General features: G+C 40.7%; 1 protein-coding gene across 3 annotated transcripts in view; it reads right to left on the reverse strand.

Moving 5' to 3' along the window:
• The window catches only part of PHIP (pleckstrin homology domain interacting protein), a 166,558-nt gene that overhangs the window by 117,479 nt on the left and 32,444 nt on the right, over positions 1-16,635 (reverse strand). For all 3 annotated transcript variants that reach the window (XM_059731372.1, XM_059731376.1, XM_019496868.2), the window contains 2 exons: positions 2,291-2,512; positions 593-693 (listed from right to left, as the gene is read on the reverse strand). In XM_059731372.1, the coding sequence (XP_059587355.1) occupies positions 593-693; positions 2,291-2,512 (323 nt within the window). The remainder of the gene's footprint in view (positions 1-592; positions 694-2,290; positions 2,513-16,635) is intronic.

Consider the following 16,635-nt stretch of genomic DNA (forward strand, 5'->3'; position numbering starts at 1 on the left):
TGGGATGGTTTAGGAATAATACATCCAGCATGTGTGTAAGCAACTGTACTAGACTACCCTAGAAAAGCCATTGAACTCTAAGGGTCTATAGTTTTTAGTATTAAAAAGCTTTACATTTTTTCAGAAGGTTCTAATAGAAAATCAGTTTCTCCCATTCAACACTCTGGATTTAAAACTCTCATCAAGTCCCATTGTTTCATTTACTCTGTCATCTGTATTGTACCCATTTCAATTTCCATTAGGAGGCAGTTATACAAGCAGAAAAAAAAACAGCTTTCATGCCAGACCAGAGTCAACTTCAACATGTATTAAATCAGTTGGGCAGAGCAAGGTTGGATGCTCTCTCTATTTGTTCTAAATAAAGAAATCATTCAAACCACAGGTTGAAAACAACCGATTTATAAACTGAATCTTGCATTTGTAACCCTTGAGGTCCCTACCAGTGGGACCTATGATTTTATATTCTTCACTGAAAGGGCTGACATCCCAATTTTTTTAATCTGTTGGCAGCAGTGCCCAACTGAAATTTAGTTTGCTTATTATATATTACCATTTGTATCAAAGATTAAAAACAAGGAAAACACAAACTAACTTTATTTTAAGGGTGCCAGCATCCCAGAGCCAAAAACATATTGTTCCATCTGCCCCAGTCGAGGACAGATATCTCTTTGAACCACTGCACAACGGAGAAAACTGCAAAGAAAAAAAATCCGCAGGTTAAAAAGAGTCTTTCCTAGACTACTATCATATTTAGCAAGCAGCATGAATTGAGTGGCCCAAATTATTCAGTCTATTCTGACCACACCAGTTCCAGTAAGTGCTAGTAAAACAAATGTTATTACAGAAACACCGAACAGCAAAATAATGTGATGATGGTTCTCATATGCATTCTTTTCCCCAGACAAATAGGAACTTGATCAGATGGAGTTAAGAGATTACTTTGCTTCCCTACAAAGCCTGTGGACAGACCAAGCAATTGCAGTGGTTTAAGGTGGGGAACAGGAGACTGCAAGGACTCCCGTCTCTTATGAGAACGTACATCAGCCGATCCATGGAATCCATTTTTCATCTGTCCAGTCCTATTTCTCAGTAAGCAAAGGTAAACCACAATAATTTTACCCCTGAAGGAAACAGGTGATGGATTATTGCAATTTAACTTCAAATTTACAATATGATAAAGCAAAGACAAAAAAACCCAGAAAAAAACAGAACAGATTCAGCTGAACCATGGTAACACTCCCTCCCATCACCTTCAAGGAATCTGGCAGCGTAAGGTGTTTCACATGTCCGCATCAAGTCCTACAGTCAACAAAACCTCAAAGAAAATGTTCTTACAATAATTTGAAGCTTTCTTATATACTATAATATGTCAATGTTACCAAATAAAATAATCTTGTTCATTTAATTTCCAATGTTCTCTCTCTCTCTCTTTTTTTTTTTTTTTTCCCCGTTAACCCAGTGTTTATCATAGCTTGTAAGGTAACTTAAGCCTAGGTCCTGCAAAAACTTACACATTGAACTTTACACATAGTTATTTCTACTGATTTTAGCAGAAATATACATAGGTATAAAGTTAAACTCATGTAGGCTAAGGACAGATGTTGCATATAAACCGGCATGTGATCAGAAACCAGTTCAAATCTGTAACACAACAGAAATTCAATGCAGATAAACTGCTTTCAAAATGGCCAAAACCAATTTAAGATAAACCTGGATGGATGTAGTATCAAATTTAACTGTTTTAGGTTAAATCGGTTCACTGAACTTGTCTCAGATCCCCTCCAGATTCAAGTTAATTGTCAGCCCCCCAGCATCCCAGGATGCTTTGTACCCTCCACCTTGCAGGGTGGGAGGGCTAGTCTTGGCTGTCTGCTCTAGCACCCTCACCTGCTGGCATGTGGTCTGGGCTGCTGCAGGCATGTGGCTGCATTTCCATAAAGAGAGAATGCCTGTTCACTTGCTAATTGATTCAATCTACACAGCTTAGACTAACCTGTGAAGACTGAATCATCCAGCCTCAGGATTGTTGACTGTCTGTACTTAGCTGTAATGTTTTTGAACCAGGGTGTTTCTAAACTCTTCAGGATAGAAACCAGAGTCTGCATTCGTCAAGTGAAAGACATTTGACACTGTAAATAAAAACTGTCAGACTACTTATATTAAAAGCTTCTCTTCCACTCCAAATTTTATTACTTATTTCACATATTAAAAAGAAAACTAAAAAAAAAAAAAAGTTACTGCTGCAATATATTCTTGCTTACATGTTTTTTGCAAAAAAAGTGACTGTTACCTGCAGTGATGTTATAGATGCACTGTGGCCCTGCAAAACTGCTAGGGGTGCACATGTTCGAAGACACCAAACTCGGATCATTTTATCACAGCTCCCTGCAGCAATCATGGTGTTTTCATAGTTCACAGCCATGTCAGATATTTCAGCTGCGTGTCCTCTTAGAGTAGCCAACAACCTTCCATCATCTGTTGCCCAGATTTTTACAAGGCAATCATCTGAACCCTAAAAATAAAGGAAGATATCACTACAACCATGCAAAATAGTTATTTTAATGTTCTATACCCATGTTATTTACCTGAAACAACAAAATTAAATGCATTGATTGTAAACAACTTCTTTCTATAGTTTGAGTGCTCTGAGGAAAACTCTGGCATTCTGTATGCAAGAAGAATCTGAGGTATGCCAAGTGCTAACTGTATACATGAATTATGCATCTTAACATATACACAAACCCTACAATAAGTCCAATTTAAAAATTCTTCAAAGTAGTCTATTTTCTGTTAAACTGGAGTTTTGCAAATTAAGATATAGCAACAGCCTAATTTATATTTTAAAATGGAGACTTGCAACTAATGTGGAAATGGAACATTGTAATGGTTATTCATTTAATTTTTATTAACTTCAATAGTTTATATTATGTCTAGTCTCTCCTAACAAGCTCATTCTTCATGTTCCACAATGTAAAAAGAGCTAATACAGAACTTTTTCTTTCCTCACTTTTCCTGTATGAATTTAATGAACAATAAATAGAGCTACCATTTAAAATACTGCTAATATCCATATTAACATGGACTGAAATGAAAGCAAAAATTCACAGCTCTGAGTTCCCATTTCAGTTGTTTACAAACAGCAGATGACATTTCTGGTTTGGTTAAACTCAATTTCACAATTTGGAAAGTGTGGGGGGGTTTCTGTTCTAAGTAATGCAGTCACTGGGGAATAAGTGAAAGGTCAGCTCATTCCTTTCTAGTTTTTTTCCTTTGCATTCCCTGAAAGGAGGATATGCCACACTTTGAAAAACACTGCACTAAGATAACTACAAACTTACACTTCAGAGCTATTATTTCAGGTTATCTGCAGGCTCAAAACATATATAACACTGCACCTTTGAGCATTTCATTCACATTTTACAGTTTTCTTTGCAACAAGGGGAAACGGGAAAAAAATTAAAATGCCAGTTTAGAGCATTTTTGGAGCACAAATCCACTACAGTCTCTGGATTCTTCTATGCCATTAATATAAAGTTTTCTTCCTAGGTTTTTTCTATCTAAATACACATATAGTGTTTAAGCATCCCAATCTAGTGCATTTTTCCTTATAAAAACTATTTGAGGAAAGAAATATTATTCCCTGAAGGAGGAACCTGAAGCAAAAGGAGACCAACAGCCAATGTTTCAAATGTAAGTAGGTTACTTAAAACATATTCTATTGGAACTCCTATTTCAACTGAGCCAAAACAGTGCACACCAGGCAACGGTGAGTGAATTTCAGTAAAACAAATAAATAAAAGTTTGGTAATTTCCCAGAACAAAACAGAGAGGAGAGCAGGAGTGTTGCTTAACAGGTTCAAAATTACTACAAACATTTCACTAACATGCTCTAGCAACTTGTAACTAGCGTGGCTTGTCTGCCAAATATTTGAGATCTGCTTTTTGCCATCCCTAGAAAAATCAGCCCAAATTTGATCACAGTTATTATACTGTAGAATAAACACTGTAGTTTTCACAAACTCAATAAATGCTTGTTGAAGCTTGGCAGCAAAAATGCATCAAAGATTTTTTCTACACTGAGCAGAGTTAGTGTGAGGATTTCAACTAGACTGTGCCTGCAGCAACCTTATTGTGACTGAATATACACCATCAAAAACTTTCACAGCAAAATAAAAACTGTCCCTACAACTGCTACTCCCAGCTCATAGGGCCGCTGTGTACAAGACATCACAACAAAGAGCAGGGAGACTGTCCACCACTCTTAATGGCCATAGACAAGCATTACATTTGTGCTAAGAAATATGCAACTGCATAGCTCTCCAGCCACAGAACAGGAATGCATGCACAGCTAGCTCCCTTCTCACATTTTTGTGGCACTGGAAATTTTTTGGCACTCGAACTGCAGGCCTGTCCATATTCAATGTCTCCTTGTTGGCACATGGGCAACTCAGAAAATAAAGTAGCCCATATTAAATATTGGGGTGGAGGGTAAAAGGTAATTAAGAAACAGGACTGAAAATCCGGAAGGGACAAAAACATAAGTGAGCAAATTTAGGTGGGAGGCAGCAAAGGCAGATATGTAATCACTAAAGCATGTACCCTTCTAGAACCTGGAACTAAACCCAGAATTCCAAAACCTTAAAATCCTTCTGCTGTCTACAAATAAACTAAGAAAGCCATTACCAAAGCATGTCTCTTATCTTTTCTAAAAGGTGCTAAAGAACATGACATGATTACACAAATACATAAAGGATGACAACCTAAAAATGGTTATCAATTACTGTTCATTCAAGTCACAAGTTCGTCTACAAATTAACATGGTTCTGATTCTGTTGATGCCCAATACAGGGTAAATATAGTTCCATATGAAGGAATCCAAAGTGTTTCTTAATTTCGCTTTTATCAACAAAACAAAACCCGCTAAGCTTGTTTGTGGGTTTTGTAAGTCATTTCCCATTAAGAGTCAAGCGTTCAGGTCTAGAAAAAACCTTCAGTAAAACTTTAATTGCTATAACTGTTGCTATATATCATGGTACAGTCTACTCAAGTATTATTTTTCATGCAACATATAGGCTGTTGCCTATTAAGTGAGGCTGCTGGGAGGAAAGGGATATCAACATCCCAGTTTTAAGGAGATGCCTATTTCTAAGCCACATCATGAAGCCAAGCTTTAAAATGTTGCATTTAATAGAGATGTTGCACCTCCCCACTAGTGTGCACCTCTGAAAAGCTGGATTAGTTTTATACAGAAAACCTTTCCATAGCATTTAATGAATTGGGCTAATAGAGGAGTTCCTTCTTTAGTGAAGCTAATGACTTTAAACCACTTCTATTTGATATCTGGCCAAATACTGGTCCTCAGATTATTAAAAAAAACCCTAAAAAACAACAAACTTGAGCAGTAGCAATAAATAAATTAAAAAACTGTTATTATATTGAAAGAGGTGCTACTACATTCAGAAGAGATACAGAGGAATGCTTAGCGTCTAAAAAGGTGAAGAACTGCTTCTAGCCGGATATACATAAAGCTAAGATGCACCAGATACATGAAACACAGAAAGAGTAGTCTGTTTGCAAGGAAAATAAAAACAAAAAAGGGGAGGACAGACAAGAATCGTTAAGCAGCAGAATGAAAGTGACAACACAGTTGCAGAAGTGTCATGTAGGAGATAGTAAGCCAGTCTGTAATTAATTTATTTCATTAAATGAAAAGCTAATTGTGTCATTAACCTATTAAACTCACTCCAAATCATTTAAAAGAAGATTAAATCTCAATTTACGGAAACATTTGAACGAATCACCAAGAAAAAAAAGTTATGCTACATTACCATTTTTAAAAATAGAATTTCTAAATATTTAGTAGAGGTACACTGGTACGATAGTCCATATCATATAGGCACTCAGAAGGAAAAATTGACATTATCAGCAATCAGCTTTTTTTGGCTAACGTGGCTGATAATGCCAATAAATGCTGTGTACATGAGCACAGCTGCAGCATGCACATGGCCAGGAGTGCAGCCCAGAAGCTTGAAGAGCAGCATGACTGGTAAGCTGGGGGGGGGAGGGGGGGGAAAGTAGAGGAGGGTAGACTGAGGTCCCGCAGTGAGGGAGGGAGTGGGGCTGGGGCTGCCCAGCCAGGGTGGGGCAAAATATGGGACAGAGCCACATGTCATCCAGGGGATGCAGAGGCAGCTCCGACCGCCGCTGCACGTACCCGGGGGAGGCACTTGGGGGGGGGGGGGGGTGCGCGTTCCCCAGATCTGTGCACGGGGCAAGGGCAGACTGCCCACTGTGGGCTTGGGGCCAGGTCTGTGCTCAAGCAAGGCTGGGCAGGACAGGTCGCAGCAGCGCTGTGTGGGGGGGGGGGGGGTGCTATGGCAAATTTTGGTGTGGCTGTAGCCACCCCACCAGCCTGAGCACAGCCTGGGACCAGGGCCCCCCTTGAGAAGCAGCTGGCAGCAGCCCCCAACCTTGAGCGCACAGCAGCAGCCCATCCTCATCCCATGTACAGATCTAGGGGGCACATGCCCTCCATGCCTCCCCCGGGAGGTGCACACAGCAGCGGGAGCTGCCCCCTCGCCCATGTCCCCTCAGACAAACCACAGCTCTGTCCCGTGCCCTGTTCCACCCTGGCTGGGCAGCGCCTGCCCCAGCCCCACTCCCTTCCTCACTGCGGAGACCTCAATCTGCATCCGATGCCCCTTCCCCCAACAGACTTACCAGCTGCTCTCCAAACTGTTGTGCTCCATATCAGCAGCTGGATCAGTATCCACTGATATGGCTTGTTAATAATTGGCCATCAGTATCAGCCCAAAGGATCTTTATTGATGCACCCCTAATGTTTAGTATTGAGAAACTGCTTCTCCAAAAGATGCATCTCAAAATGAAGACAAATTTACTGTTACAAGTTATTACAATTGTAGTAGTTCTATAATGTCTACTATCTCTCCATATTGTACACTCGCTATTTAAATCTGTAACACTGTTCTTTGCCACAATCGGTATTTTTGTGAACTGGGATTTGCATCCCTAACAAATATTACTCAATTCAAGTTATTTCAGCAATGCTACTTACTACTATGCTTCTCTTACACAGTTTAATGCTCTATTATTAGAGTATCCTTGATACTCTACTGCAAACAGAGAAGCTGAACAAAAGGACAATAAAACATGGCTGTACATGCAGCGGGGGGTTTTATGATGAGCAGTTTGTTTTAATAACAAAGTCAATTTAATATGAACAATATATAAAAATAAATATTAAGAGAAATCAACTGAATACTTTATGTCGTTTCAGTGACCCATGCAAACAGTTGATAAAATGAATACACTACATCTGAAATATATAAAGAATAATACTTTGTTTATACAACTTAATTAAAAACGACATAATTCACTGACACAGAATATTAAACTCACTAGCTTAGTAATATTCAGGAAAAAAAAATGTTGGTCCTATTTGTAAGAATATCATCTCCAGTTCACTACCACAGTTAGGATACAATAACATATTTTCCTCACATACAACCTGCACCTTTTCCCCAAAAACCAGCTTCAAAGAATTAGGGTGCACATTATATATACAAGGAAAAGAGCTTCCAAAAGAGTGGAAATTTGGGAGAGGGGGAGCAGCAATGATAGTATTAAGTTACCACAGCAATTAACCCTACCATTGCTCCCTCCCCTTGCCCCTGGCCACCAGATTTCCAGACCCATGGGGAGCCCCCCTCTCCAACCATGCTCACAATCTGGGTGGTATGTGTGGCTGGTTCACAGCCAGACCTACCAAGTAGCCACAGATCTGAGGTGCCAGACAGGGCCCCAGCACATGGCCCACAGCCTCAAAGACCAAAGACACCTGGTGCTTACCCATATTCTAAAGTAAGATTATTTTTCCTGCTTGGGGCCTTCCAAAAATAGGCTGCATGTTATTATTTGGGTATGACGCCGCAGATGAAACCAAGAAGGAATTCTATGCCAACCCTGACCAAGTCCTTTCTGACGTTCCGGGGGTAGCAAGACTTATTTCTCTCAGTGATTTTAATGGCAGAGTCAAAAAGGACTCTAATCTCTGGAATGGAAGCAACCATTGGCAAGGAAGGAGCAAGAAAGGTCAATTCCAATGGCATCCTCCTCTTAACCAGATTTGTAGAACATGGATTCACCATCACCCTGTTCCACCAGAAAAAAAGGCACAAGACATCACGGCAACACCCACAATCTAAGCACTAGCACCTTATCTGACTATGTCACTATCTGTGCCCAGGATTGCAAAGAACTCTGCATCCCCCCCAAGCTAGGCTGGGAACTGATGATTGCAAGTCTGATCGTTGACTCATCTGCTCGGTTATGTCACTCAAACTGCTCCCAAGCAATGGCTGCAGCAGCAGCAGCAATGCCAACATTAGATCAAATGTTGAAGGACTCAAGGACCCAAGCAGGCGAGACTTCTTCCACCAGTACCTCACCGAAGAACTGGTGAATTCCAATCAACAACAATAGAAGAATATCAGCAGTATGTGGGGTGCCCTTAAGGCCATTGTCATCAGTGCCTGTGAAGAGACTTGGTATTCTCTACCAGGAAACATTGACACGTTTGATGAAAACAACTTGGAGATCCAAGAGTTGTTCAACTGCAAACAAAGTATTTTGTGCTTGGCAAAATGACAAGAACTCCAAGAAAAAGAAACTGAATCTCCAACAAGCCAAGGCAGAGGTCCAAAGGAAGACCGCAATATGAAGAACAAATGGTAGGAAGAGAAGTTTAAGGAAATTCAACGTCTCACTGGCATCTACAATGTGTGGTTTCTTCTGTGCCACCAAAGCCATCTACAGTCCGAGCAATCAGGAACCAACACCCCGGAGACCTAAAGATGGAGGAGACCTGATCAAGGAAAGGGGAGTCTCATCAGTGCCCATTGGAAGGAGCATTTTGATGACCTTGAGACGCTGCTCTTGATGAGAGTGTTCTCAACTCCATCCCACAACACCCAGTCAGAGATGATCTTGGAATCCCTCCAACCCTTGATGAGGTGAGTAAAGCCATCAAGAAGATGAAGAACAAGGCATCTGGAGCAGATGGAATCCCAGCAGAAATCTTCAAGCCTCAGGGACACCATGATTTGTCTCAATTTTCAAGAAAGGAGACAAGTCTGACTGTGGAAACTACAGAGGAATGTCCTTGTTGTCTACCACTGGGTCTTAGTAATGGGTCTATCACAAATTCTTTTGAGGTTAAAGTGGGAGTTAAGCAAAGCTGCATTCTCTCTCAACTTTCCTTGCCGTGATGCTACATCTGGCCAGCAACAAACTTCCAGCCAGAGTGGAGCTAAATTACCAAACGGATGATAAGCTGTTTAACTTCAGCTGACAACAAGACCACCCCAACCTCAATCATTAAGCTCCAGTACGATGATGATGCTGTAGTGTGTGCTCACTCGGAAGCAGACCTTCAGGCAATTGTCAGTGTCTGTACTGAGGCGTACAAGAAAAAAAAAGTGACTGATGCTTAACATTCAGAAGACTATGGTCCCCCACCAACAAGCTCCTAATGAACAGTCCCCAGCTCCAGTAATCAAGGTTCACGGTGAGACTCTGGAGAATGTTGAGTATTTTCCATACCTCGGAAGACATCTCAGAAGTCTGACATCTATAAAGAAATCCAACATCACCACTAATATGGAAGTGCAGCCTTTCGACATCTCAAGAAACAAGGGCTCAAAAACTACAACATCAGATCTGAAAACAAGCTCATGGTTTATCAAGCAGTTGTGATCCCCCCATTGCTGTACAGAACTGACATGGACAACATACAGGAGACATCTAAATCTGTTGGAGAAGTACCATCAACGCTGCCTACTGAAGATCATCTAAATCCAGTGAAAAGATAGACACACCAACATTAGCATCCTCCTGCAAGCAAACACCACAAGTATTAAGGCGATGGCCAGCCCCACGAAGTTGATGCGGGATGATCATGTCATCCGGATGCCTGACTCCAGACTCCCAAAGCAAGGGGTTTTTTGCCAACTCAGCCAAGGCATACACTCAAGAGGGCAGAGAAAGTGCTTCAGAGACGTCCTCAAGGTCATCTTAAAAAAAATGCAACATCAACTCATGGGAGACTATTACCCAGGATGTCCCCAAATGTAGCTAGAGTCTGCTGCAGGGATATCAGTACTTTGATACCTCATGACAACAGGAGATGGAAACAGAAGGGATTGCCAAAGAAAAATGCAAGAAAAGTAAGGTAATATTACCAGTCCTCATATTTCACAGAAAACAAAACAAAACAAAAACAGATGGATAGCTAAAGTCAGGGAGGAACCCTATTTATCCCTTCCAAATAGGAAAAAGTACCATATAATTTATCAGGAACATTTTGGAGAGAAAGCGTTTAATTTTTCTTTGAAGTATGCAGTGCAGGCAACAATTGAAGTCACGGTACTTTCCCAGACAAACCACCAGTTTGTGGCTCTATTGCCATCTAACTCTAAAACAGAGTTACATTTTAAAACATACAGACATCAGTGATTTTGCCTTTGTAAAAGCTAAACTTCCTTGCTAGAGGCAAGGATTTTTGGGGAAGTGATCTCTTTTACTGGACCAATTGCATGGTTAGAATAAAGTTAGACAAGCTTTCAAATGCAAGACATTCTCCATTAGGCTCATAATTCAAGTCAATGGCTGCACGTGACTCTAACAATACTTAAGTTGCTTGTGTTATATATCTGTCATGCACAGTTGATACCACTACAGGCTCTGGTAGCGCTGTTGTTGTTAAAGCCATCTAATATTTGCCATTATTAACAACTTTTTGATGACTTGAGAATACGTGCATCTTAAAATTCTTAAAATTTATAACTTTAAACAGAATTCGTGTTTAACTCTAACCCTCACTGTGCAGCAAGCAAGACAAACAGGACCGACAATGACACTATTTCATGTTTCCCTACATAGCTCTTATCCATGTCCCTTTCTCATTTAAGTTACTGACAAGCAAAAAATGAAGAGGCTGGGAAACTGACATTGTAGCAGTACGAAACTACAGGGCTAGCAACTAGAGATAACATTTTTACTTGTGAAATGGAAAGTTCTGACATTGCAATTGCAGTAAATATGGAACCCCTCATGAACTAATTAGTATAAAACATGCACATTTAGGAAGCAAAGGGAAGAGATCAGGCACCAGGGGAGGTGGGCAGGCTGCCTGCCCCTCCCTCCCTCCGAAGGCTGCTTGCCTTGCCACTGCAGCAAGCGTGGCGAGGGGGAAAGAGAGGGACCAAATTTAAAGATGACCCCTCCAGTAATTAGATTCTACACATGGAAAATTATAACAAATTTCAAGTTTTCCAGGTACAGAATTTAAATTTGTGGAGTAGCCTTAAATTCAAGGTTGCCTTGGATTCAGGTAAATACAGTGGGGTTTTGAGGGGAAGGGTTGGGGGGTTGCAATAGGCAAAAAATAATTAAAACTAACAAACCCGTTTTCCTGTGGCAGAACTCAGAAAGACCACAACAGGGCAGAATGGTTTTAACACTATGAAATCTAGACTTTAAGAAGGCCTTTGACATGGTCTCTCACCCCATCCTCATCAATAAATTAAAGGACTGCAGCATTGATGCCTGCACAGTTGGATGGGTAAAAAATTGGCTGATGGGGCGCACCCAGAGAGTAGTGGTGGACGGGTTGTACTCAACCTGGCAAGATGTGAGCAGTGGGGTACCCCAGGGCTCGGTCCTCGGGCCTGCACTGTTTAACATCTTCATCAGCGACTTGGACGAGGGGGTGGAAAGCACGCTGTCCAAGTTTGCTGATGACACTAAGATGTGAGGCAAGGTGGACACACTTGAAGGGAGAGAGAGGCTGCAAATAGATTTAGACAGACTACAAAAGTGGGCAGATGAGAATAGGATGGGGTTCAATGTAGACAAATGCAGGGTGCTGCATCTTGGGAGAAAGAATCCACAGCATACATACAGGCTGGGGAGTTCCCCTCTTGAAAGCACAGAGGTGGAACGGGATCTCAAAGTCATTACTGACTCCAAGATGAGCATGAGCCGCCAATGCCAGACCGCAGCCAGCAAGGCCAGCCATACCTTGTCATGCATCCAAAAGGTGAATCTCAAGCCGGTCCAGAGGGGTGATACTCCCCCTCTATGCACTTTGGTCAGGCCGCAGTTGGAGTACTGCGTCCAGTACTGGGCGCCGCACTTCAAAGAGGACGTGGCCAGCCTGGAGAGGGTTCAGAGGAGGGCCACCCGCTTGGTGAGAGGGCAGCAGGACAGGCCCTGCGAGGAGAGACTGAAGGACCTGAACCTGTTCAGCCTCAGCAAGAGGAGGCTGAGGGGAGACCTGGTGGCTGCCTACAGGCTCATCAAGAGGGATCAACAGCAAATAGGTAGAGCCCTGTTCTCCCCAGTATCACCTGGGTTGATGAGGAACAATGGTAATAAGCTGATGGAGAACAGGTTTAGGTTAGAGATCAGGAGGCAATATTTTACAGTTAGGGTGGCCAAAATCTGGAACCAACTTCCAAGGGAAATGGTCCTCGCCCCTACCTTGGACATATTCAAGAGGAGGTTGGATGATCACCTGTCTGGGGTCTTGTGAACCCAGCATTCATTCCTGCCTGTGGCAGGGGGTCAGGCTAGATGATCTGTTCAGGTCCCTCCTGACCCTAGCTACTATGAAACTATGAATTCCGATATGAAATCTCATATTTCAAAGACTTCAAGGAACCCTGGCTGAGAATCACTGCTCCACACAGCTTCTACCATCGCTTCACCCTCTGTCAGTCCTCTTACCTCATTTAAAAATATTCTAATCAGATAACATTATAGCTCCATTTATCAAATAATTTTTTACTACCCTATTAGTTTGCAATTTTCCGTTTGCAACCATAGCTAGACAGTAGTGCTAGCCATTTTTCCCCTCTGAAGAAGTGCAAGTAGTTGCTATAGTACCATTTCCACAGTTTTAAAGGCTCTACTCTCGAAACTCCCACACTTTAGTTTCTTATTTTTCAGGCAACTGACTTATAAAGGTCTCAATCCACAAAGTAAATATTTTTCTATGAAATACAATTTAAAAAAAACAAAGTCACTTGCTTGTTTCAAACAAACTAAAGGGACTTTTTTTCTTTTTTTTGCTCTACTCAGGAAAAAAAATGCATATCTAAAAAAATTTGATTTTGCTTCTTTAAATGAGCTTTGCAACTGGGATCACAATATTTTCTATTTTTTGTCACACTACACTTAAATCCAAGGACACCAAATAAAAACCATTCACACCCACAAATGCCAAAGCTAACTGATACAAAGTAGCATTCATATAAGAAACAGAAGTAAGCTCTCACTACCATTATTTGTAATGCAGTAATGCATGTGTCCTAAACCATTGTCCACAGGACCTTACTGTTCTTGACAACATAAAAATGGTCCTCTTCCCCTATAGCATATATAAAAAAAAATTTTAACTTCATTCTTATAGTGTTCAAAGGTCTCTTTCATGATTTGACTGCTTTCTGACAAGGTTACATATGACATTGAAGACATTTGACTAGATAAAAAATAGCTAGACTTAACAGAAATTTAAAATTTACAAAACTATTGTGAGACACATTAATAAACCCACCACTTTTTTTATATACTCAACATGTGTTAAGTTTTGTAAATGCAAGATGTAGTTGCTTACAACCTTCCCTTAAAAAAGCCTCTAATCTCCCTGGTTCATCTATACTGGCAGAACTGAATTACAAAAGAAATTAGCATTTATAGTTGCATACAAACTTCTCAGACTTGTGGGGCAGCAAAATCAATGCGTCTCTTTCAATAACTTCTTACTTGCAAAGATATTCATACTGGACCATCATCATGATAGCCAACTGCCCATACTCAAGGTATTAACACAAACTAAAACAGTACAAGGGATCTAAACGCACACCAGCAGCTATACAGTACCTTCCTGCATGCACATTCTTACTTCACAGTATGTAAATATTAATAGGTGGCAGGTTACTTCTGGCGGAAGTGGGAGCACTCTACACAGGTAAACAGACCTAAAGATACTGAAGAATAAATTTCTCCTAAGTTAAAAGAGTTACCCAGCCAATACTAAATTACTTTTGAAAGAATTTTAGCACTCTAAGATGCTCGCTCCTACCCTGGGGGTCTTCAAAAGGAGGCTAGACTAACACCTTGCCAGGGTTGTTTGACCCCAACATCCTTTCCTGCCCTTGGCAGGGGGTCAGACTTGATGATCTGCTCAGGTCCCTTCCGACCCTATCAACTATGAAACTATGGAAGAACATAACAAAATGTGAAGTAAAAGCATACACCTTTAATACAAGTTGTGTGATCAAGTTCTGCTGTGGAGAAACAAAAAAAAAAAAGCATGTGTTCTGCCAATAAAACAGGAAAAAGTACTTAACAGACAGAGTGCTTTGCGAAGTGTGGTGCACAGACGTACATTTTCATTGTGAGAACACGCAATCTCAAGCATTCAAGCTTAGAGACTTTCCTTAGCAGCGCCCATACAACATGTCATCACTCCTGCACTCGTGTTCCATGCAGAAAGCCTAGAACTGTAATCTCTTCCTCCACCTCTCAATTACAGCATCTCAGATTATAAGAGGCTCTAAGGAAGTGGGGGAAGAATATGCCACGTGGAATGGGCATGCAGATAAACATCTCAGAACCTCTGTTACTGTTAAGGACAAAGAACATGCTTAAAACAGATTCTTAGGGAAAGTGAGAGGGGAAATAGGGTAGGAGATGAAAAATCTTTGCAGTAGTTGAGAAACAGATTTGACTAGCATGTATTGTAAGTCACTCTGAGCCTTTCTGGATAGAGCAGGACATAAATCTAAATAATCGTTGTCAGCAGCAGTAGCATCTGTGAGAGCCACAAAAAAAAAACAACCTCCTTTGTAGTAGCCAAAGGACACTGGGCTCTTAAACTCTATTAGAGTACAATGTCAACAGCAGTCCAGATAGCACCAAAATCTTTCCTTGTCCTGAAAACTGTAATCACTACAACACTGCCTACGCAGCTCCAGATTGTGACCACCCCTGGTTTGTAGGTAAAAGTAGGTGAGTATCTTCAGAGCTGTACTGAATACTAAATTATGCTTGCTGGATAAAAACGTTACTTTCATGTATAACTATAACCGACACTGAAGAAGAGATCATCATGGACATACTCAAAACGTTTAATCTGGATTGTGGGAAGTCAGCCCCAAGGAGCCAAGAAAACCCCTATGGCTTTCATTCTAAATTCTAGTGCACACAAATTAAAATATAAACAGAAGAGGATGACAGACAGAAAATGGATGAACAGACTAAAAACAACAGTGCCCTTTTCTATAGTTATTTGCACCTGTATGCCAAAAGATGCTGCTGCAAAGAAATGACTGTAATGAAGACCATAGCCCTTCTTTTTATAACAGAGCTGAGGAACGTAGCAGTTAACATTTTCATATATTACTTGGGTGCTAACTGATACCCTCTTTAGTTGCATGTCCACTGGGAAGAGAAGCGTTTAGAACCAAGTTAGTTAACTGAAAGCAACAGACCAGCAGACAAAGCCATCTGAATTTTTTCCACAAGTTAACTGGTCATTTTTAGGAAAAGAATGTTTGCAAAGCCTTCCAGGAAGGTAAACAGTTGTGTGAGATCTATAAACCGTCTTGTCTTTTCAGTGCCCAGGACAAGAGCTCTCTTTTGTCTTTTCTTTCCCAAACAATTTACTCTGCAGAATGCAACAAGTGGGTGTCAATCACTTCCAGATCTGGCTGAGTTACAGCAAAAGAAACACAGTATTTAATTTAGATATTTTTCAAGACGTCTAAAATAGCACACCTCTTCTACAACCAATCAGTTCTGAAGAAAATCTTAAAACCACTTCTCATATTTGGTTTGTATTATGCCTTTCAGAAGCTAGAGGCTTAAGTATAAAAGTTTGTTTTATCACTTATTGTGAATACATGAAATAATTTAATCTTGATAACATAAAAGCCTGGAGAACAACCTACCATATCCTTGGGGGATTACAGAGTGAGATTTATATGTTTTAAGGCGCCAAAGGTTTCAGAAACCATGATGGCATGAACTCAAAAGGAGAAAATGGTTTCATTTCCAGACCTGTATTTACCCCACAGGTAATCTAGATGCACAGCAGAAAGAGAAGGGAAGCCACTTTCACCATGTTTTGGGGATAGCTTCTGCTTCGGACCATGTTGCTGCTGTTATGCTCCAATATAGTGGCTCTCAACCTTTTAAGATTAGAGGGAGCCCTCAAAAAAAATCCAGCTCTTATGTTTTTACTCATTTTTGGACTACAGAAAAATAACAGAACATATTTTTCATTACAAAGAACTCAGCCCACAATACAGCAGAATGTTTCTGATGCTATGCATGTCTGTTTGAAATCTCTGGGTTTATCTTGTATATCATGCCTTGGTTCTGGTGGGGCAACCTTCTGCCCTTACAGGTTGTTCTACTATCATTAGTATTGCAGTACATCCAAGAATCAAAGAACAAGATCCATGACTACATACAATAGACAGCCCTCCAAAAAGACCTTTCATGCTCCAAAGAGCTTACAATCCAAGTATAAAAGGAGAATATGGTGTG

Source organism: Alligator mississippiensis, chromosome 1 (genome assembly GCF_030867095.1).
Source record: "Alligator mississippiensis isolate rAllMis1 chromosome 1, rAllMis1, whole genome shotgun sequence".
Classification (NCBI taxonomy): Eukaryota; Metazoa; Chordata; order Crocodylia; family Alligatoridae; genus Alligator; species Alligator mississippiensis.